The sequence below is a fragment of the Akebia trifoliata genome, chromosome 15, assembly GCF_017979445.1.
Source record: "Akebia trifoliata isolate Shusen 1 chromosome 15, ASM1797944v1, whole genome shotgun sequence".
In the NCBI taxonomy this organism is placed as follows: domain Eukaryota; kingdom Viridiplantae; phylum Streptophyta; class Magnoliopsida; order Ranunculales; family Lardizabalaceae; genus Akebia; species Akebia trifoliata.
In genome coordinates, this window is record NC_141389.1 from 21,046,503 (window position 1) to 21,070,155 (window position 23,653).

Genomic DNA, 23,653 nt, shown 5'->3' on the forward strand with positions numbered 1-23,653 from the left:
TGATCCATACCCAATAAATGAACTCTCGTATACTCAAACTCATCATGGAGACCAGCCAGAAATTGAAAAATCCGATTCTTATCCAGGATGGACGCATACAATGTCTCATCAAGAGGGTCCTTCCAGGCAAAGGACGATGAATAGAAGGTCAGCTCCTCCCACCGAGCACGTAACTGTGATATATAGGTGGTAACTGAAGAATCACCTTGTGAAAGACGAGAAATCTCACGTTCTAAGTTAAAAATCTGAACGTTATTTTGACGTTGCGAGTAAATGCTCTTAGCAGAATCCCATATATGTTTTGTTGTAGATGAGAACATAAAACCAGCGGCAATATGTGGTTGCATAGATGTAACCAGCCACGATCGGACCATAGAATCATTAGCAAACCAATGAGAGTAAGAAGCGTCGGTCTGTGCAGGTTGTTTGTCTGCTCCTGTGAGATAACCGATCTTCCCCTTTCCACCAATGAACATTTCAACTGATCGTGCCTAAAGGAGATAATTAGGGCCATCTAATTTCACGGTAGTAATTTGAATGTTTGGAAAATCGGATGAGTGAGAAGGAAGGCCACTCGATCCAGTACTAGTGATCGAGGAAGAGGATATTTCAGAGGCCATTAACGAATCCAAATACTCTGATTGGAATAGAATTTAAGCAAGATAAAGGGCACAACTCCCTAGGATAAAGCAACCGCATCACCCTAACGGTGACAATACACGATCAAAAATTCCGTGAGAGCTGATTAAACACGACTGTGTGTTACCCGAGCAATCATTCGTGCAAGTGCAGACACTCAAGGAATAAAAACTGCTGTTAGAACAACCTCAAGTAGCACTCTGTTGTAACCACAGACTTTCGTAGGATGCAAAATAGTTGTCACCACCTGCTGTGACCAAAAAGAAAACTTATAACAGCAGTCTGCTGTGTCGCACAGGGCAGGGGAGTGTCTGTTTGGTGTCGTAGGCTTAAAAACGATCACCTGCTGTGATCGTAGGGCTCAAACAGCCACCTGCTGACGTTGTACAGAGTTGAAACGACTATTGTGGGTGTCGTAAGACTTGAACAAAGCCATCGTGGGTGTCGTAGGTTCTAACCAGCATCACTGTTGTGAATACAGCGTCACTACTATGAATACAGTCTGATCGTAGACTCCTAATAGATCTTATCTCTCTATCGCATGATGCGATTAGGGTGTTTTTCGACAGATAACCCCCGTAGGGGTGATATGAACTGAAAAAACAGATACCAAGTTCGATGAAGTTGATCGTAGAGGTAGAGAGAGAAGTTTTGATACTAAGCTCTAATACCAAGTTCGAGTTTTAGAGAGAAGAAGATTAAGGGAAAAGATTAATAATTGATTAGCCCTAATTAGGCTACATAAAGATTACATAATATAAGTTAAGTGAAAAGACCAAAAAGGACATAGCCTCATAAACAGACTTATTTAACAGTTATGGATCTCCTTTATGAGACAGGTATGATGGGTTGCAAGCCTTGTGATACTCCCATTGAGTCAAACCATAGACTTCGTGAGTCTAATGGTGAACCCTACATTGGCGTTGAGAGATATCAGAGACTTGTGGGTCGGCTTATTTATCTTACCTTAACCCGCCCAAATATTACTTCTGCAGTTAGTGTGGTAAGCCAGTTTATGCATGCACTAACTGCAACTCATTTAAATGCTGCTTATAGAATCCTAAGGTACTTAAAATCCACTCCTGGATAAGGTTTATTATATGCTTGTCATGGTAGTTTGCGTGTTGAAGCCTACGTAGATGCAGATTGGGCAGGATCAGTGTCAGATTGTCGTTCCACCTCTGGATATTGCGCATTTGTTGGGGGTAATCTTGTTTCTTGGAGAAGTAAGAAACAGACAGTGGTTGCAAGATCCAGTGCAGAAGCTGAGTTTAGGTCTATGGCTCATGGGGTGTGCGAGCTTCTATGGCTTCAAATCCTCTTAACCGAATTGAACTTTCCTATTCATGGGCCGATGAGTTTGTATTGTGACAATAAGGCAGCCATTAGTATTGCTCATAACCCAGTTCAACACGATAGAACTAAACACATTGAGGTAGATAGGCACTTCATCAAAGAAAAGTTGTAGTCTGGACACATTTGTATTCCATTCGTTCAAACTGAAGATCAGTTGGCTGACATCCTTACTAAGGGGCTGGGTAGTTTACATTTTCATAGCATTGTTAACAAGTTGGGCATGAAAAATATATATGCATCAACTTGAGGGGGAGTGTAGAAATTCTTATAAGGGTTTCTTGGTTATTTCTAATCTTCCAAGGGTTCTTTTGTTATTAGTAACACTCTTATGATGTTAATATATATATGAGTGAGAGAGAGAATAAAACAACTCTCTCTTCATCTCTTTTCTTCTTCTCCACAAAAACCCTAATCCTAAAACACTCAAATCTACTTGTTTTGGATCTGATGCGACATGTACTATTTAGTTTTACAGGTGTTGCTAGTTCAGAAAAGAAACTAATTATGTATCTTGAATGTTAATGATTTGGTTGATACCTTTTAGGAAACGTCAAGGAGATCGATTGTGGAGTTTAATATGCATTTGAAAACAATTTTGGAATCTGGGTCATGCACCAAAAAACCAAGTTTTACTTAAGATATGGTGTTTCATATTGTAGTGCAAAGTGTGCAATATGAAAATTCATAGTTGTAAAACTGTTGTCAAAATAGCATGTATACAGGCAGGTCTCGACCATTCGATTGATCGGCCCCCTCTTGGAAGTTTCCTGCCACAAGGAGCAGCCCAGTTGAATTGATTCTAACAATCCGATGAACAAACTTCTTTTTCTCAATTGTCCAAAAGAGCTCCATTTATGGTTAGTTAACATCTAATACCCAAATATAAATTTTCATACCAACTGCATTATGAAATACAGATTCTTCACTAAATGTGGCGTAACTTATTTGTGAAGTTATATACCTAATTTGTAGAGTGCCACAGTGAATCACATTTGTGGGGTAGTGATCTTTTTAGCCTCAGTATTATGTAGTAGTGAGGAGTACTAGGTCAAGGTATAGAAGATGGAGAAGGAAAAAAGAAGAAGATGATGGGAGAGAGAGAGTCGACCTAGCTTCAATTACTAGGGTTCGGCACTCCTCATTATTTATTATAAAACATAATTAAAAGTATGTGGGGTTTGGGCCCCACTTATAACATAAATCCACGACTAAAATAAACCAAATAAGGTTGTTACCCACAACTATAACATCCCTATCAGGGCTGTCGTACAAAGAACTCTAACACTCCCCCTCAAGCTGGAGCATACATATCAAAGATGCTTGGAACACAAATAAGAAAAAGGTGTTCGAGATAAAGGTCTTGTCAAGATGTCGGCAAGCTGATCATTAGATTTCACATAAAGGTGTGACAATCTATTTGCGCATGAGTAGATCCCAAACAAAGTGAGAATCCACTTCAATATACTCATACGCTCATGAAAAACCGGATTACTTTGAATCCCACCAACTATATCCCTGTGGTGGCCATGCACTGGCTTGGACCAAGCAGGCACCAGCCATGGCTTGGGTGTGGGGTGTAGGGACTAGTTAGGATGCGCGCAAGCTGGCCCGAATACCCGTTATAAAAAAAAAAAGTCCCGGATTACTTGCAACGAAAATTGTTGCCTAATTATCGCAATACAACTACATCGGTAAAAGAACCTCAATACGCATGTTTTGAAGAAGAGAACGAACCCATAACATCTCAGATGCAGTATGCACCATCGTATGATATTCAGCTTCAGTAGTAGAACGAGCCACCATATTTTGTTTCTTGCTACGCCAAGTAACAAGATTGCTTCCAACAAATGTACAATAACTAGATGTAGATTGTCTATCAGTATGGCTACCCACCCAATCAAACATCAGAAAAGCCATAAATAGATGTATGACGATACAAGAGACCTTTTTCCAGGGGCACCCTTCAAATAATGCAAGATATAACATATAGCTTCCCTATGCGGTTGTCGAGATGTATGCATAAATTGACTAACAACTACCACAACATAGGTAATGTCTGGGCGAGTGACCGTGAGATAGATAAACTTACCAACCAACTGTTGGTATATTCTAGTGTCCTAAAAAATTGTCCCTTGTTCAACATCAAGCTTGATAGAAGAATCCATAGGCGTGTCAACTGGACGAGAACCCAAAGTTCTTGTTTCAGACAATAGATCTAACACATAATTTCGTTGGCAAAGAGTAAGTCCTTCCTTGGAGCGAGCCACCTCGATTCCAAGAAAGTAACAAAGAAGGTCGGAGTCCTTAGTGTGAAAACGAGTTTCCAAGTGAGCCTTCAATTGCACAATGCCAACTGAGTCACCCCCGTAATAATGATATCATCCACATAAACAATTAGAATGATAGTATCAGAAGTAGTGTGATAGGTGAAGATGGAGTGATCAGAGGTGGAGCATTGAAACCCATATTGAATCACAACAGAGCTAAAATTTTCAAACCATGCACGTGGGGACTGTTTCAGTTCATGTACTTTTTTTAGTTGGCACCATATGCTCTTACCCGTGAAAAACATACCCCGATGGTTGATCCTTATATACTTCTTCCTGTAAATCTCTATTAAGGAAGACATTTTTTTTAATATCTAATTGATATAAAGGTAGTTAGAATTCACTGCCACTAAGAGAAGAACTTTAATAGAATTGAGTTGAGCTATCTGGGAGAAGGTCTCACAATAACCCACACCATACATCTAAGTATACCCCTTAGCCACAAGTCGAGCCTTAGGTCGATCAACCGAGCCATCAGGTTGATATTTGACAGTATATACCCAACGACAACCAACCGTGGTTTTCCTAGAGGGAAGAGAGGTAAGCTCCCAGGTTTGATTTTGATAAAGAGCATGCATTTCTTCATTCATAACAAGTTTCCATCCAGAAGAAGTCTATGCCTGTCGATAAGAACTTGGAATAGAGATAGTAGACATGGAATATGAAAAGGACTGAAATCTAAGTGAAAGGTAGTTGAAAGAAACAAAATTAGAGATAAGATGGTTAGTGAAAGAACGAGTACCTTTCCGTAATGCAATGGGTAGCTTAGGAGGAGGAGGTGCAATGCTAATAGGGGGAGGATCCTCGAGCGAAGCAAGCAATTGGATTGTGGGACCATATGAGACAACTAGGCAATGTTTGGACCGTGCATAAACCTTTACAGAAGGAGCTGATGACACAAGAAACGGAACTAAAGGTAAAACCAACTCTCCTTGACGGGTAGATACTAAATCAGAATCAAACTGACGACCTGAAGTAAAAAAAGTAGATTAAAAAAAAGTAACATCCGCACTAGTATAGTACCGACAACCTATCGGGTCATAACACTGGTAACCCTTTTGAGTTCACAAATAACCCAAAAAAACACATTTGATAGAATGGGGAGACAACTTATTAAGACCAATCCCAAGAATATGAATAAAGGAAACACACCCAAAAACACAAGGAATGAGAGAAAATTGCTTGGCAGTCAGGTATAACAAGGAAAAAGGAGTCTGACTACTCAGAATAGGTGTAGGAACTCTATTAATGAGATAGCAAGTGGTACGGACAACATCTTCCCTTTAAGGTTTGGGTACCGACATGTTAAACAATAAGGTGCTAGTAATATCTAGGAGATGGCGAAGTTTACATTTTGCAATACCATTTTGTATTGAGGTGTTTGGACAGGTAATCTGATGAATAATGCCATGGTCATTGCAGGAATCATCCATAAAATGTTGGGTATATTCAAAAGCATTGTCAGAATGAATTTTTTTAACACGATGGTCAAATTGAACAAAAAACTTCATTATAAAAAGTTAGGGTAGTTCGGTGCGATCTTTCATTAAGAATAGCCAACTCGTAAGAGAATAATCATCTACAAAAATTACAAAATAAAAGAAATCAGAAATGCTTTTTATTGGTGTTGGAGCCTAAATGTCCGAATAAACTACATCAAAGGGACTCAATTGACAATTATCTAAACTAAGAGGAAAGCTACTACGGTGATGCTTGCCTAACTGACAAGCCTCACATTCTAACATAGGCTCATTTAGATCTAGAAAATAAAGTCCATTACTTCACGCTCCAAACCAATCACTTTCTTTGACCTGAGGTCCTGAAACACAAGAAGAACGAGAAAGGTTATAGTGCAATGCATTGATTTTGTGAGTTGGCCGACAAAAAGTAGATTAAATGGAAATCCAAGAATAAATAAACCAAATGTGACTTTTATAGTGTTAGTGGGATAAAGATCCCCAGTTCCAAGTACAGGACGAGAAGAACCATCAGCAAGAACAATATGAAATTTAGAAGGTGAAAAGTTAGAAAAGATGGAGGAAATACCAAACATGTGAGCACTAGCTCCAAAATCAATTACCCAAGAGCAGGAAGGAGATCGAGCAACTACACAGGATGAATTACCTGAGTTAGCCAAGGTTGTTGTGGGAGCAGACGGCAGAGATGGTAGACCTAACAACTTCTGGAGGAGTTGACTGAGCTGAACAATAATGTTATCCTTAGACTCACAATCAGGAATCATGGATTTGGAAGTAGAGGGCTAACCAACAAAAATGGAAGACATATCAACAGACGCTTGGTGAGCATAATCAGGGTGTTCCCATTTGTCCCAACAATAATCCTCAGTGTGCCCGGATTTACCACAAAAATTGCACTTCCAATTGGAACAGTCAATACCACGACTAGAGCTACTGGAGCTACCACCACGTGTGCCACCATGACCACCATGTGTACCACCATGAATGCCACCTCTAGAAACCAAGGCTGAAGACCCTTAGGAGATGAGTTAGTGGCATGAGTAAGAGAAGTGCGCTGGAGACACGAGTATGCACCACTACAGTAGACATGGTTTCACTTATCAAAATCTGATTCTTGAAGACACTATATTTAGAGTTGAGGCTGGACAAGAGCAAGGCGACTTGAAATTCTTCACTTTCGCGACGTTAAACTTCCAAGCTTGTGCTCAAAGGTGGATATATCATAAGCTCTTCCCACATACCCTTCAAGTTGCTATAATGCTCATTCAAGGGTTTATCTCCTTGTTTGGTAGTGAACATACACTCAAATAATTTAAAGATCCGAGTAACATTACTCTCTTGAGAGTACATCTTTGCTAGAGAGGTCCAAATCTTTTTCGCAGTACCAAGGAGTTGAACATTAGAAGACATAAAAGGGTCCATACTCAGCCACAACTATGTCATAACCAATGAGTTCTCTCATCACCAATCTTCACAATTTTTCGAATCCTCATCGGGAGGATTATCAACAAGATATTTCACTTTCTTCTTGGTATGCAAGAACACTTTAATAGCATGAGACTAAGAATGATAGTTATTTCCATTCAACCCAATTGAGGTAATCTGTTTTACCGAAACATCACTTGTAGAGATATGATCATCCATTGGGGCAACCATGGAGGAGATCAAGTAGACAACAATAGAGGGGGAAAACGTGGAACAGAGATTTGGAGGCACAACCACGTGACTATTTTTTGCTAAATCAAAAAAACTAATTTTGGCAGAGAAATTGGCTTAAACCCCACGGATCTGAAAAAAGAACGTAAAAAACTTGTTGAAAATAGATCAAACAACGCCAAAATATACCCACAAATACAAGTCCTAGATACATATCTAGAGGTTTATCTTCTCACACCAGAATGAACTAAATGCCTTTTCACCACAAAACTACAGAAAAAAAGGTTTTAGAGAGTAAAAAGGTTAGAAGATGACAAAAAAAAGTTGCTCTGATACCAAGTGAGGAGCACTAAGTCAAGCTATAGAAGATGAAGAAGGAATTCAAAGGGATTCACTTCGAGGATTTCCTTGATTTGTGGGATAATGTTTGCTCCATTTTAGATTCTTAGCCACTTGTTCGGTGCTTTTTCTTTTTTTGTTTTGTTCTCTTGGTTGGCCACTTGGACCTTCCCGTTTTTTGTTTTCATTGTAATTTCCTATTATCAATCGAAAAAGAAAAAAAGAAAGAAGAAGAAGATGATGGGAGAGAGAGAGTCGACCTAGCTTCAATTACTAGGGTTCGACACTCCTCATTCTATGTTATAAAACATAATTAAAAGTATGTGTGGGGTGTGGGCCCCACTTATAACATAAACCCACGACTAAAATAAACCTAACAGGGCTGTCGCCCACAACTATAACAGCCCTATTAGGGCTGTCGTACAAAGAACTCTAACAGTGATGATTCTAACCAATTCCTTAAGTGCCGAGATTTATTTAATTCTAACTATAACTACGTAACATGGGACTAAGCCCTTAGATTGTTGAGGCATCATGGAAAATGAATATAAATATGAAATTCTTCTGCAGTGACATGACCCAATTAATTCTCGAAAACATGAAATGCACCCTTAAACAAGCAACAACCAGTATGTAGACAACATATCCCTTTATTTGTATGTAGTTATGAAGTTTTAATTTGTAAGTCCATATTCTTCAGCATCAAGTTTATTAATCACATCAACTACCCCCAAACTTCATTCCATGTTTCAAGATTGAGATCCAACTACTACTTTGTCCTTGACCAAGTCTGAGTTGGCTAGCTGGATTATGATTTGTAGAAACATTTTACAAGATTTAAATATGAGCACAAAAAAGATTTAGCAGATTTTAGATAGAGTGTATTGAACCCATGTTATTGCCGAAGCTGACTGAGTTGTTTTGTTTTTGTGCATACTATATAATTTTTTATGAATGTGACAGAGATGAGTATGTTGTGATGGGGTGATAAAAAGGAAATCATAAATGGATGCATTAGAGGGAATCTGATAATAGCCCAAATAGAAGATAAAATATTGTCGATTGGGATAATTTATGCATGTAAATGGAAAGGATGAAAAGAAGCTGTTTTGTTCAATCTGAAAGCTAGATTAAAACGAGAGGTAGGCTGAATATGCTGTAGATGGAGGTGGTAAGAAAGACGTGATGACACATGCCTTAATAGAGGGTAAAAATAGGATGGCAATGATTCCATATATTTATGTTACTATAGAAAATGATGTGCTTTTGCTAAGGTCTATTCAAACTTCAAAGTATGCACTCCTACTAAATGTTTATATTCAATCAGTGAGGATTTCTTAGACATGGAATTTGGGCATTTTTCAGATTTCTTTAACTGGAACAAAGTTAAGATACGTTATTGTGATGCTGCATCTTTATCTGGAAATCCCGAAGGTGAACTTCAGGTAGCACAAGAGGAACTTTTCTGCATTCTATTGTTAAAATTAAAATAAATTTTTTTTTTTTTTTTCTGGAAATTGCTATACTTAACATTACTGCGAAGAAGACACTGTTGATGAACTATATTTTCCTGTATTCTTTTTGTATAGAATGGAACCAAACTTTTTTTCAGAGGGCAGCTCATCTGGGAAGCAATTATGGATGAACTCATGTCAGTCGGATTGGCTTATGCTAAACAGGTATGTTTTTATAAAATTGTAAGCATAAGTCAATGTTAAAAAGTAGATTCTATTAGGTCGAGAGAGGTATTTATAAGATATTTTTGTTCATGTTAAGAGACTGTTTGGATACACATAAAAAAGTAAGTTTTTTTACTTTTGAAAGTTAAAAAGTGTGTTTGGATTCATTTTAGAAAGTTACTTTTAAAATGTAAAAATCTTTTCTTTTTAAAAAGCAAAAGAAAACTACTTTGTACTCTCTAAAAGTTACTTTCTCCCAAAGCTACTTTCTTCCTGACGACTTCATATCCAAACGGGGCCAAATATACAATATAGAAAGAATGAATTTAGATGAGCTGGTTTGCATTAAAATCAGATACATGGTATAGAAATAGCTGGAAACAAATATTTGAAGAATAAGATTCTTTTAGAAAGTAAGTTGGCATGTATCTTGTATGACAAATACTCAGGAAATGGAGTGTCCCTGTTGTACAGCACTTGGATAATGCACTGCTATTTGTGAGATTAGTTCCTTTCCTCTTATCTTGATGTCTACATTGTGGTGATGTGACAGATTGAGTTTAGATCTCCCAAAGGCTATCTTGTAGTCAACAAAGTCTTGTATTTCCAGTGAAGATATGAAACATGTGAGCACATATATGTGCTGCTCTTCTCCACCATCAAATTTTTACCACTGAAAGATGAACTTATGCTATCATTTTATTTCATCTTTACATTAAATAGATTATGTAGTTCATTTTGGATAATGCATTGTTTGGTTTGTGCAAATACTACTAGGGAATGTCAATTTTTGTTAATACATTTGATCACTTTTCAGGCTCTTCTTTCGGGGTGCTCCGCTGGAGGGTTGGCAACTCTTATACACTGTGATGATTTTCGAGAAATCTTGCCTAAGGATGCCAAGGTCAAGTGTCTTGCAGATGCGGCCTTTTTCCTTGATGAGTATGTTTCTCACACAGATACTATTTCCATATTAAGATTTTTTTTTTTTTGACATTTTTGTGTGGGGAGGAGGCACATGTTCTTGTTTCTTTTTCATGTCATGAGTTGTCATCATCTTCTGATATTTACATTTTTCTAAGTGTGTAAGTTTGATTATTAACAAAGTCTTATCCCAACGTCAACCCTTTTCTAAATGTACAGTTTGCTACATGTAAATTAAATTTACTTGCAATCTTCAGAATTTGGTAATAACCTTTAACGTCATAGAGATAACCTGTAGATGCACCTTTTTTTTTCTTCTTATTTATGTATACATTGCTTTACATCTGATTCACTTTGCATTTTTTGCTACTTCAGGAAGGATGTTTCTGGTAACCGCACCATGCAGTCCTTCTATCATGATGTTGTCCAGCTCCAGGTTGTGCTTTTTCGGTGCCCATTTTTCATATATAAATACTAGTTCTTTCATCTTCTTTTCTGTTTGATTAGAAGTTATTTTCCATTAAAAAAAACAAGAGAATGTTAATATATTGTTGTGGTGGTGGTTTTTCTTCACCCTCCAATACCTTGAGATCTTCCCAATTAAGCACTTCTCTGACGTAGCAGGAGCATGTGAATCAATAGATTTGATTGATAAACAAGCAATATATTGAAAGAAAATAAAGCAAAGAGCTAGAAAGTAACTAAGAGAGAAAAGTGAAATTAATTGATATGTTTGTTTTTTTTAATTCATTAAATTTCGTTTTTAAAGTTCTTTATATAGATAACTCCATCATAAAAACTTAGAAACGTTCTAAAATACTAAAAAATAACTTTCTAATCTATCTATAACATAATAACAACTTTTTAAAACTATTATAACTCAATTTGGACACTTCTAAGCAATTCTAATTATAACCTAAAGAATAAAAACGAAATTAGACAAAAATATAAACTTAAAAACAAATTAGAAACTAACAAAAAATAATACTCCTAAAGTAACTATGAAATAGAAATCCTCCTAGAACTAGAAAATAGAAACTACTTAAAATTCTAACTAGCACTATAGATGTTCTACATCATTCTCTTTCCTTGATGCATAGACAAGATCACACCCACATTCATTTAAAACACATAGAAGAGAGGAAAAAAGAGAGAACACACGAGATTTATTTGTTGAGTTAATCATGAATCCGGTGACTACATCCCCATGCTCTGTAGAACCATTCCACTATTCACAAAGATTAGAAGCCTCTTTACAATCTAATTGCCCTTAAGACCTCCTTTCCCTCCCTACTCCCATACTAGAAGGTGTATTAAATAGCAAAAAAATTCCTTTTCCAAATAGGAAACTGACTTCACTAATAAAAGAATACCCTAGTTGTCCCATCAATTAAGGGATACAAAAAGATCTCTCTATTAAGATAAGTTCCATTTGAATCTTACTTTATCAACCATTGTGCCATGTGGCACTTAGATGGAGGTTCTAACTCGGCATACACATTGAATTAGTCTTGGGATATGTGCCATTGAATAAATATATTTCGACCTCGCATATTCATACTTTCATCCTGGGTCAAATGCCCTATGATGTTGACACACTTGCACTTATTCTAATATTAGAGACGCTAACATGCAATGCTAGCATTTGATGTTGGCAACCTTTCAAAACTCTGCAATTTCTATTAAATCCCCTGAGAGGTTATCATATTTTGCCTTCTAGTGGCCAAAATCAATAGCATTATCATCATTGTCCATTTATTTTTGCTACTAGAAGACCACATAAGATACTTTAGGGGGGCTTTATGGAAAAAACACAGTTTTAGAGGTCAATAACATCCAATGCTTGTATTGGACATTAGCATTCCTCTCAATATTTGATTGATTACTTAGAATTATGCATGTATGTCATCAGGGGCGGAGCCAAGGGGGGTAGTTACCCCCCCCCCCCCTTTCCAATTTTTGGGTCATTAAGATACCTCTCATTTTGGTGATTATTTGAGATACCCCTTGTATTTTCAAATTGATGCCACATCCCCTATGATCGTGTTGCCTCAATTTTTTGCCCACCCTAAATTTTTGAGTGATTTAGATCCCTCCCCCCCTCTACATTTTGGTGGATATTAGAGATACCCTGTTTGAGTTTTCAAAGTAATAACCTGCCTCCTTTGACATTGTTACCCCTACCCTTCAATTTTTTCAGTTCATTTAGACATCCTTATACATCTTGGTGAATATTTAAGATTCCCATGCTTTCAAACTGACTTAAACACCCTTCATTCATTTTGGTGAATATTTAAGATACCCTTGTGTTTTCAAACTGATGACATGTACCCTTTGACTTTGTTATTCTTTTCTAGACTAACAAAAAATAACTAGTATTCCCTCATTTTCAACCTCGAGCAAAAAAACTGAATTTTTCTTCTCAAAATCAGTCATTTTCAAGCTCTTCAACTTCTATAGTAAAGCAATTTTAATCTATTTAACTTCATCTTCAATCCATTGTTTTTGAACCTCACCCAAGTCCCTTATTTAAAACACTAGAATTTTCTATCAGACAATATCATCTTCTACTTCAAAAATCCAGTCTCGTTTTTCTTAGGCTTGAAGGTTAAAGTAGATTAATCTTAAGGTTGAAGACTAGGATAAAATTTTACCCAAAAGATTGAAGATGAATGGTAGTAGGAAAATAAATTAAAAGGATTTCAATTTCAGATTGAAGACGAGGACATTTTGCATTAATCTATCAGAGAAGAACGAGGTCAAGAGAGCATGTAGGTGTTTTGGTGAATATTTGAGATACCCTATATTTTTAAAGTAATGACATTGCCCTTTTAACTTTGGTCTTCTCTCATAGACAAATGAGAAATGACTGAAATGCCATTTTCTTCAACCTCGAACCCAAAAACCTTGAATTTTCTCCACAAAACCAGTCATCTTGAAGCTCTTCATCCTGTTAACCATAGTTTACCAACCCCCCTCCCCCCACCCACACACACATAAGAAAATCCTGTCTCTGCTCTTGTATATCGTAGGAAGAAACTGTTTTATTTTTTTGTTTTTATGGTTGCTTTTGTACTGGATTCTCACTTATCTACAATGTCAAGAATTGTCGCCTTCTTCCATGCAAGTGTGTGGTAACCTATGTTTTACATTCGCTACAGTGGTTGTTAACTTTCCAAATTTACATCTGTAAGACTCAAGTATAAATTTTAAAGTAAGATTCTTGTTTTGTTTTTGTTTTTTTAGTATTTATTTATATTTTTTGCTTGACTATCTTGTTGTCAGAGCGTTGTGAAAAGTTTGCACAAGGATTGTGTTTCGAAAATGGAACCATCTCAGGCAGGTCTTAGTTTTACATCCTTTTTGTTTTTGTTTTGTTTTGATTTTTACTTGGTAGTGTTGTTGATCACATATGAAAGTTTTTTTAGATTGCGTGTGCAGTGTTTCTTTCCACAAGAAATTATCAAGAACATCAAGACCCCAGTTTTCCTTGTCAACCCTGCTTATGATTTTTGGCAGGTAAAATGCATCCTGCATGTCATGGGTCACTTATCTATGATAAGGAGTGTGACTTCCATCTATATCTCATATTTTTCGTTTAGATTATTTTCAGATACAGAATGTTTTGGCACCAGATGTAATCGATCCTCATCACCACTGGCGAAAATGCAAACAGAACATTAAGAATTGTAATTCCAGTCAGATTGAGATACTTCATGGTAATACAGAGATAACATAATGTGCCTCTACATCAATGGTCTATAATAACAGTAGTTTCGATTAATAAGTGGGATGTAGGACTCATGGTTCATGCAAGGCATTGAGGTTCACCATTCAATAGATCCTATGTTAGTTGTCTTACAGGTCAAAAATCAATATAATAGGATGATCACAATCATCTAAAATTTAGAATTTGTCTGTTTGTCTGGACTATCTGACCAAAATATGAGTGTTTCCAAACATGTGATACATGGAATTCTCGTGTCATCATTTTTTTAATGGTAAGCTGGACTTGAACCCATCATAGTTACCAAGTCGGGATTCGGGGATAAGCTGGGAAGGAAAAAAATCAGAAATAAATCAAGTTAGGCTTAAGTCTTTGTAATCGTTTACACTAGGCTCCTCTCATATTATATATTAAACCAAAATAATAAATCACCAAACCCTCATATAGATATCATCCTTGCATCCAAAACAAGTATCTACGAGTCCACAACACATTCAAGGTTTAAATCATTCAAAATATAAAAATATTCAATGTCATCCTCAGTATCTAATGCTTCATCAATAAAATGGTCACCATCATCTTCATCAAGGTCATCTTCTCTTACTAGTGCTTCAATTTCATCTGTTGTTTTAATTTGATTTAATCGCAAAGTTCGTGATTTAATCAAGAAGTTTGTGAGTTAATCACGAAGTTCGTAAAAATCATGATTTATTGAAAAGTCAAGACTAAATTGGTGAAGGAAAAAATCATGATTGTTTCAATAAATTGGACGATTCGGTAACCATATAAGCCCACAACCTCTTTGCAATGTGTCAAACCAACTGAGCTATGGGTCTAAGCCCCCCTTCATGTCATCATTTGACCAGGTTGGTTTTTATACTTGAGAAACCTCCAAAGATGAGACACCAAGTGCAAAAATCCCATGTGCACTTCTTTTATAATCAACATCAATGATTAATAGATTTACCATGTTGATATTACCATCCAATTGTAGCTATATCTTTTTTGGTGTTTACCATGATAGCCTGATCTACTTGTCTACTTATGATGTTCAGAATTCCGTAGTTCTATGCTGAAGGCATTGAGTGAATTCCAGCAAAAAAAGGAGGGTGGCATGTTTGTAAATTCTTGCTTTGTTCACTGCCAGACATGGGTGGCTGGCACATGGCACTCATCAAACTCTCCGAGAATCAACAAGAAGGTAAAAGGATGTTTAGTCTTTAATAGTTGAGATGGTATTTGTTGTATTAGTTTCAGTTTGACGTTGACATTGGTTTAATTCAGAATTTTTCAGCTGAAAATCCTAATTCCCATGACTTGAGGCTCTCATATGTGGTAGAGGGGCCCTCGAATGAAACTTCCTTGGATCGGGGAGCTTCAGTCTGATCTACATCAGAATCCATTAATTTTCTAGCAAATCATTAACTCAAATGCCAACTTAGAGACTAAATCCTTTAAAAAAAAAAAAGCTTTTCTTTAATTTTGAATGATATAAATCATGATTAGTGTATGTTACTTACAATATCCATCATAATGTATGGTTGCTTATGTTGCATTAACCACATTAATTATGTGAAATGTTGATTTTGTTTGTTACTTTCTCTTTTCTTCCTCAGCAGGCTTGTTGTAACCTATAATTTATAGTTCATTGAGAACAATTTCAGTTCCCATGTGTGATTTAGCAATATTCATATTTTAATTTGCAAGAATAAAAAAACAAAAAGAATACTTCTGCATGGCTAGTTATGAAGTTTCAATCTACGACTCCTAACGAGTTATGTTTCCAAGCAGACTATTGCAGAGGCTGTTGGAGATTGGTACTTGGACAGAAAAGCAGTGAAGGAAGTTGATTGCCCATATCCATGCAATCCTACTTGTCTTAATATGGATTTTGGTGCTTGACAAGGATTTGAAATAGTTCAAAGTTGCTGCAACTTTACATCCAGCACGTAAGTTTCTTCAAAATTTAGCTTGACCTTGAAATTTATTTGTTTTCTTCCTATTAATTCCCCATTTATTGTATATCCAAAACCCCTTTGAGAAATATTATTCTAGCTGATTCCTTCCCTTTGAAACATGTTAGTAAAACGTAATGCAAAAACTTGTTAGGCACACATTATGTGACTCTGGATTCGTATCGTGGCCTGAATAACCAATCAGATTGAAAACTTCCTTGTGCCTGTAATTTTCTTGAATTAGAAACATGGATTGTATATAGTTCATCCCATTTCTCCATATTGTTTTTTTTGGTCTTGAAATTTTGCATTAAATTGGAGACAGAAATAATGCAGTCTTGGTGACGGCGTGCTTGGTAAAGTCTGAGTGCGTGGAGATAGTGTAGAGCTGAATACCCGTCATCCTCCCTTACCTATCCATCAGAAAATATTAAGGGTGATTTTGATATCGATCTCCACATTTTGGTAAATATTTGAGATACCCCCACTTATCATCAAACTGATGACATCCCTCCCTTGACCACAGTCTTTTCTGGAATACTAATCAAGAATGACCTAAAGGTCCTTGGTTTCAATATCTAGCTAAGGCTACTTGAGCTTTCTTCCCCCCAAACAGTTTTTACCCTGGTTTTCAACCCTAAGATTCTATCTCCAATTATCAAACCCCAAGAGCAAGGCAGGATTTTCTAGAAGTAAAAGATGATGAATTATTAGGATCTTTGGGAAGTAAAAGGTGATGAATTATTTATAGTCGAAAAGATCAAAGGGTTTTCTAAAAGGGGTTGAAGACAAATTTGAAAACAAAAGTGAAGATAAGAGTTGAATGCATTAACATTGTTAACCCAAGAGATTGAAGAGTTGGAAGATAATTGGTTTTTGGAGACGTGCATTTAGGTCATTGTATGAAAGTATGATAAAATGGACCGAAGTCTATTGGAAATAATGTTTACTGTTGATTATTTTTTTCTCTTCTATTATTTCTATGTAAGGGCGTTTACGTTCATTTACTCTTATATATATATATATATCTGCCAAGCTCTCATTATGAGACTCAGACAATCACTTTTCCATAATTCTTCTTGGTATCAGAGCCCGAAAGGACCTTGAACTCCTCCTTGGGTTTTCTTCTTCAACTTTTTGGATCTTGAACTCTCTTCTCTTCCCCCCTCCCCCCCCCCCCCCCTTCTTCTTCTCTCTCATCAACCCTCCAGATCTTGAGACCTAATAACCTAGCGAGAGCTTCATTAGGAAGTCTCCCCTTTGGGGTCCTTTTTTTTCTGTTCCGATCATGATCTCTTAATCGTTTGTTGCAATAAGGATTGTGCTAGTGATCACATGTTGCGACAGAAGTCATGCGCTATGTTTTTGCCCCTTGATAGGGTTTTTTGCCTTGCGATAAGCTGTTTAGAGTTACCCCTAGCCAGCGATAAGGTTTTTTAGGGTTTTCTACCCATGTTGGACTGCTTGGTGATCTGCGACAGCACCAAGGGGTGGAATTTTGTGTCTGCAACAGTACAAAAGTGTTGTTTGGTGATCCACGACAACAACTAGTGTGTTGTTTGGTGTCAGCGACAGCAACTGGGAAGGATTTAGCGGCTGTTTTGGTGGTCTGCAATAGCAATAGAGGTTGTTTGGTGGTCTACAACAACAACTAGGATACAATTGAGTGCTTACGACAACAATAAGGTTGTTATTGGTGGCCTACGACACCAACAAAGGTTGTTTTCGTGGTCTATGATAGCAATAGGGGTTGTTTGGTGGTCTACGACAACGACTGGGATAGAACTGAGTGCTTGCGATAGCAATAGGGGTGTTATTGGTGGCCTATGACACCAACAAAGGTTGTTTGTTGGTTTGCGATAGCATCTAGGTTATAGTTGAGAGCCTACGACAACAACTAGATGGTTGTTTTGTGACCCATGACAGCATAGGAGCTATTTTTTGGAATCTGCGGCAGCAAGGGTGCTGTTGTTCTCTTTTGAGGCTGCCCCTTTATTTCTTTTTACCTTGAAGTTTCTCCCATCTTGGGTTGAGACTACAAGTGATCCTTTCAAGCCAAAGTTACGCCTTCCTTGTTCAGAGTACGCAATGGCCTCGCATCACAAGACCAAGGATTCTAATACTTACTTGGGGCAAATTCCTTAGCCCAATATATTACCAATGCCTTATTAGATGGTTGGAATTTTCAATCTTGGTCTCGATCTGTTAGACTTTATTTGGGTAGTAGAAGAAAATCTGATTGGCTTTTGGGCGCCATTAATAAGCCACCTCAAATTTATCCCAAAATTGAACAATGGGAGATCGACAATTGCATTATTCTCATTGGACTTGGGTTTATTTGATGCGTTCTCATTCTGAGGTGCTTCCTATTTTTGTTAATTTTCTTAAAATGATTTAGATTCAATGCAACATCATTGTTAAATCTCTTAGGTCTGATAATGGGAGGGGGGGATATATTTCTGATCGGATTTGATCCCATCTTCATGAGCATGGTATGCTTCACCAATTGACTTGTCCCCGCACTCCTGAACAGAACTGGGTGGCGGAACGCAAGAATCGTCATCTCATGAACATTGTCCATTGTCTTCTTCGAGGGATACATGTTCCCAAGTTATACTGGAATATGATAGTCCTCACTACGACTTTTTTTCTTAATCGTGTTCCAAGTCGCACCTTTGGGGGTAGGTGCCTCTTCATGGTCTTTGACCTAATAGCATTCTCTTCTCCATTACACTTCGAGTTTTTGAGTGCACTTGTTTTGTTCAGGGGGCAAGTGCCTTTTCATGTTCTTTGACCTAATATCATTCTCTTCTCCATTACACTTTGAGTTTTTAGGTGCACTTGTTTTGTTCAGGACAACACCCCTCATTGCATGAAATTAGATGACAAAGTCATTTAGTGTGTTTTCTTGGGTTACTCGTCTATGTCAAAGGGGTATCATTGTTATGATCCCCTTTCTCATTGGGTAATTCATTCTTTGGATGTCACATTTTTCGAAAATGTTCCCTATTTTCATGAAACATCTTCTTTCCAAGATTCTTTTCCTTTGCAAATCCATCTTCTATAGTGTTATCATTTCTGGTTTTCTCTCCATCCTCATCTACATCTTCATTTTCGCCGACGTTTAAGGTTACTCTCGTCGCCCTCGCCCCCTCTCCAAACTTGCAAACCTCCTCCTTGGACTCAGGTACACCCTCTTTTAGTTTTACTCATATTTCTTTTATTTTTGACTCACTTGTCTATTGTACTTTGCAAAGATACGTGGAGGTATGTTACTGATCATCCTATTGCTCAGTTTGTTTTCTATCAGAGACTATCAAGCCTACCTTGTCGCCACTGGTTCTATTTGAGTTGTTCGGTCTGTATAAGAGGCATTGCGAGATCCTTAGTGGACTAGAGCCATGACTGCTGAGATGGATGCTTTGAAGAAAAATCACATCTAGCTCCCTTGTCTTCTGGGGAGTGGATTGTTGGATGTAAATGGGTTTTCACTATTAAATATCTTGCAGATGACATCGTTGATCGGTACAAGGCAAGCCTCGTTACTAAGGGTTTTACACTGACTCCAAGAATAGATTTTAGTACTACATTTGCTCATGTAGCCAAACTCTCCACTGTTCACCTCCTTATCTCTTTAGCTGCATGTCACTCGTGGCTCCTTCACCAACTCGATGTGAAAAATGCCTTTTTGAATGATGATTTGATTGAGGTTATTTACATGAATCTCCCTTTTGAGTTTCACCTTCAGGGGGAGTATTCAGGGAAGGTCTGTCGCCTTCTATGGCCTGAAGGAATTCCCGTGAGCTTGGTTTTACCGTTTTTCTAAGGTTATTTTATCTATGGAGTTTTCTAGATGCCATTTAGATCATACTTGCTTTGTTTGTCGAGGAGTAGATGATTGTTGTATAATTGTTTTGGTTTATGTGGATGATATTATCGTGTTTGGAGATAATGCAGAGTGGATTAACAAAGTTAAGATGCTATTGGGTCGTATTTTTGAGGTTAAGGACTTGGGTCCCCTTAAGTACTTCTTGAGGATAGAAGTGGCCTGCTTTCGCGGTGGTATTTCGCTATTTTAGCGCAAATACATATTGGATCTTCTTCAGGACACTGGATGCTTAGTTGTCGTATTGCCTCCTCCCCCATGGATTAGAATCATCGTTTTCATGCCGAATATGATGATCTTATATCTGATTCTTCTTCGTATCAGAGACATGTAGGCCGTGTAATTTATCTGATTAACACTAGACCTGATTTGACCTTTGCAGTTAGTGTAGTCAGTCAGTTTATACATGCTCCGTGTACATCTCAACTTATTGTCGTTTATTGTATTCTTCGCTGCTTAAAGTCTCGTCCTGGTCTTGAGCTTTTCTATTCGTCTACTGTTCAGTCACATTTGTCTTGTTTCACTGATGCAGATTATGCTGGTTCTCTTAAAGAATGAAGATCCACTTCTAGTTTCTGTACTTTCTATGGTAGTAACCTGATCTCATGGAAAAGTAAGAAAAATAATGTAGTTTCTTGTTCTTCTGCTGAAGATGAGTATCGGGTTATAGCCCTTGGCACTTGTGAGCTTATTTGGTTTAGATATTTATTGTTGGAGTTAGGATTTCTTGTCTCTAGTTCTTCCACTTTATTTTGAAATAATAAGTCTGCCATCATGCTTGCTTCTGACTCAATTCTTCACGAAAGGACCAATCACATAGAGGTTGATATTCACTTTCTTAAAGAGAAAGTTCGACCTGGTACTCTTCAGATAGTCTTTGTATTTTCTTCATATAAGTTTACCGATATACTTACGAGGTCTGTTAGTCCTTCTGTCACTAACTCTCATCTTGTCAAGTTGGGCTTAGTTGATATATTTGCCCCAGTTTGAAGGAGAGTATTGAAAATAATATTTACTGTTTATTATTTTTCTTTCTTTTATTATTTCTATGTAAGGGCATTTACGTTTATTTTCATAATTCTTTTAAGTCAAGGGGTGCAACTCATCAGTTTGCAAACGGGTATCTCAAATATTCACCAAAACATGCAGGGGTATGTGAATAATAATTAAAATAAAGTCTTAACCATATTAGATTGTACAAATGTATCACATTAAAATTTTAAATGTTTGTTTGGAAATAATGTCAGAAGGGGTTGGTTTGGTGATTGAAAAGATGAACAATCTTAAAAAGAGCATGAGATGGGTCCGACCATTCTAAGGCTTTGAATTTGAGGATTTATGCCAAAAGTTGACCTGATCAGATTGACAGGAACCATGTTGATCTTACTCTTCCCCTTTTTGAAGAAATGTGCCCCCTACACTTTTTGATTAATATTTAGATAAGATGTTTTATGAAAATGGATTTCTAGGATGTTAAATCAGTGTTTTAAAACCCGGATCATCTTATATTGGTTGAGTCGATAAGTAAAAGAAATAAACTGTTTGAATTAGAGTTTCCAATTTAGATTTTAGAGGACGTTTACGAGTTCAAATATTTTATTTGATATGAAATGAAAGTGAGATTTATGATTATATGGTATATTAATTGAGATTATAATGAAGATATCAATTACTTTTAAAATCTAAATAAATTATGCTAATATATATTGATTGGGTATGATCCAATGGTTATTGAATCTTTTTGCAGGCTTTGATCTTCTCTGTGGCTGTCTTGATTTCCCTACTTGCTATATTAATGATCACTCAAAAGCCTGTAGTTTTTAGACCTTGTATTTTGCCAAAGATCAGGAAAAATTATTATGAGATTGATATTCAAATATTTCTTATCTAAAATATATAAACTGGATCTCATAAAACGGTGATCCCAACCATTATGGATTATAAGAACTTTTAGTGATAATTTCTAAGAGAATCTCCAGAAAAGATTAAAAAAAAAGTGTAATCTAAGATGTTTGACATTAGCAATTATGCTCCTGAATAGTGAATTGTGATTAGAAAAAAGATTTTAGACATCAATTTTAAATCTAAAGTGCATTTTTCGCGAGTGGAAGGATTGTGCAAAAAGGTACGGAACTTTAGACATCGATTTATGTTTGATCTGCAAACATCGTTAAAAAAAAAAAAGTGTCTAAAAACCACCTTTCAAACACGTCTTTTCATCTGAAGAATAGACATCACTTTTTTCTTATAGACATCATTAAAAAGTGATGCCTAAAGTTTTATTTATTTATTTTAGTATATGCCAATATCCCAAATATCCTCATGTATTCTATTATTGTCATGAGTAAATGTATCCACACTTGATCCAGGATTGTTTACTGAGTGGGTTAAGATGGGGATTAAATTTTATTTTTGTTGTTGTTGAGTGACCATTGGAAGAGTTAGAATTATTTGTGTGAAATTTTGATTACTAACCCCTCAGATACATCTCCCAATTATTGGCATTCTCTTGGATAATAATCATGCCACAATATTTTCATGACCACCATGACCTCATAATTGTCGAGGAAACTTAATACGAATTTGTCGATAACTGCCTAATTTTGTAAAATACCATTTGTAGTGATAGTGGGAAAATGAGCTAAAAGGGAATCAGCAAATATAATCTGTAAGGTTCTGACATCATGAGACTGCGAAATTGATTTTTCGACATCAGATAATTGGAGTTAAGCTGCAATGCTACCACGTAGGACATAACTGAGAAGAAGGGGTGTTGTATTTATAGTTATATTTTTACCAAATGAAACATGAAATTGGTTCTTTTATTTTCTCTAAAATGTGAGACCAAAATCCAACATTTTGGGGATTCTAATTCTAATTTTGCTTCTCATCCATGTGTTAAAATGACATGATGACTATGTGTCTTCGCTGTGTGCCACTGAGGGCCATTTCATAATCCGAAAGAGTTGTTCTGGGGTGACACATTAGACGTGGTGGTGCGCACATAACCGTAGATGCTTTTCTGCGAGATCTGCGCACCAACACGTCAAATGTGTCCCCTTATGTCACTCGGAAAATTTGTTAATGTTTATGATGATTGGCTCAACGTATTTTGCAGGCAAGATTAAAGGGTAAAAATGTAAAATAGGAATCTTATTAATGTTTATGACTGCAATATTGGTAACTTATTAATGTTTGTGCTTGATTCAATGTATTTTATCATACAAAATTAAAGGCTGAAAATATAGAAATATTTTACTCAATGTTATTTTCAACAAAATAAAAAAAATGTATTAAAAGGGAATGAGTTGGGCACTTAAATCATCTAACATGAATAGCTTAGTGACACAAGCAATTAGAATTATGAGTAAGATATACACGTGGCACAAGCTTATGGTTGTTGAATGCATTTTTGTGCCTACCAGTCTTGGACATTATAATTATTATATAAATCTTTTAGAATTAATTACAGAATCTTTATTTTTTTGGGAAATAATAACAAAATTTAAGACAAATATTTCTATATAAATCTCCATCCCCAAAATGTTGTTGCATGAAGCAATTGTGTGATAGAAAGATCAAATTACCATGGATTAGTTCCTATCAATGTGGATTGTGATTGTTGTTCTTGGCATTTCTCTCACACCAACAAAAGCTCGAAAATGTTTCTCCGTGAATCAGAAGCTG

General features: G+C 36.6%; 1 protein-coding gene across 2 annotated transcripts in view; it reads left to right on the plus strand.

Annotated features, from left to right (window-relative positions):
• LOC147384577 (pectin acetylesterase 5-like) overlaps positions 1-23,244 on the plus strand; it is a 38,723-nt gene extending 15,479 nt beyond the window's left edge. The window contains exons 4-13 of one of the 2 annotated variants that reach the window (XM_086425075.1): positions 9,161-9,240; positions 9,385-9,474; positions 10,292-10,416; positions 10,774-10,834; positions 13,684-13,737; positions 13,840-13,917; positions 14,012-14,117; positions 15,181-15,326; positions 15,917-16,074; positions 21,714-23,244. In XM_086425075.1, coding sequence (XP_086281201.1) covers positions 9,161-9,240; positions 9,385-9,474; positions 10,292-10,416; positions 10,774-10,834; positions 13,684-13,737; positions 13,840-13,917; positions 14,012-14,117; positions 15,181-15,326; positions 15,917-16,027 — 851 coding nt within the window. In that variant the 3' untranslated portion in view covers positions 16,028-16,074; positions 21,714-23,244. Of the gene's footprint in view, positions 1-9,160; positions 9,241-9,384; positions 9,475-10,291; positions 10,417-10,773; positions 10,835-13,683; positions 13,738-13,839; positions 13,918-14,011; positions 14,118-15,180; positions 15,327-15,916; positions 16,075-20,498; positions 21,610-21,713 lie in introns of those variants that run through there. The other variant, XM_086425076.1, reaches the window with a different exon arrangement.
• Positions 23,245-23,653: the final 409 nt, after the last annotated feature.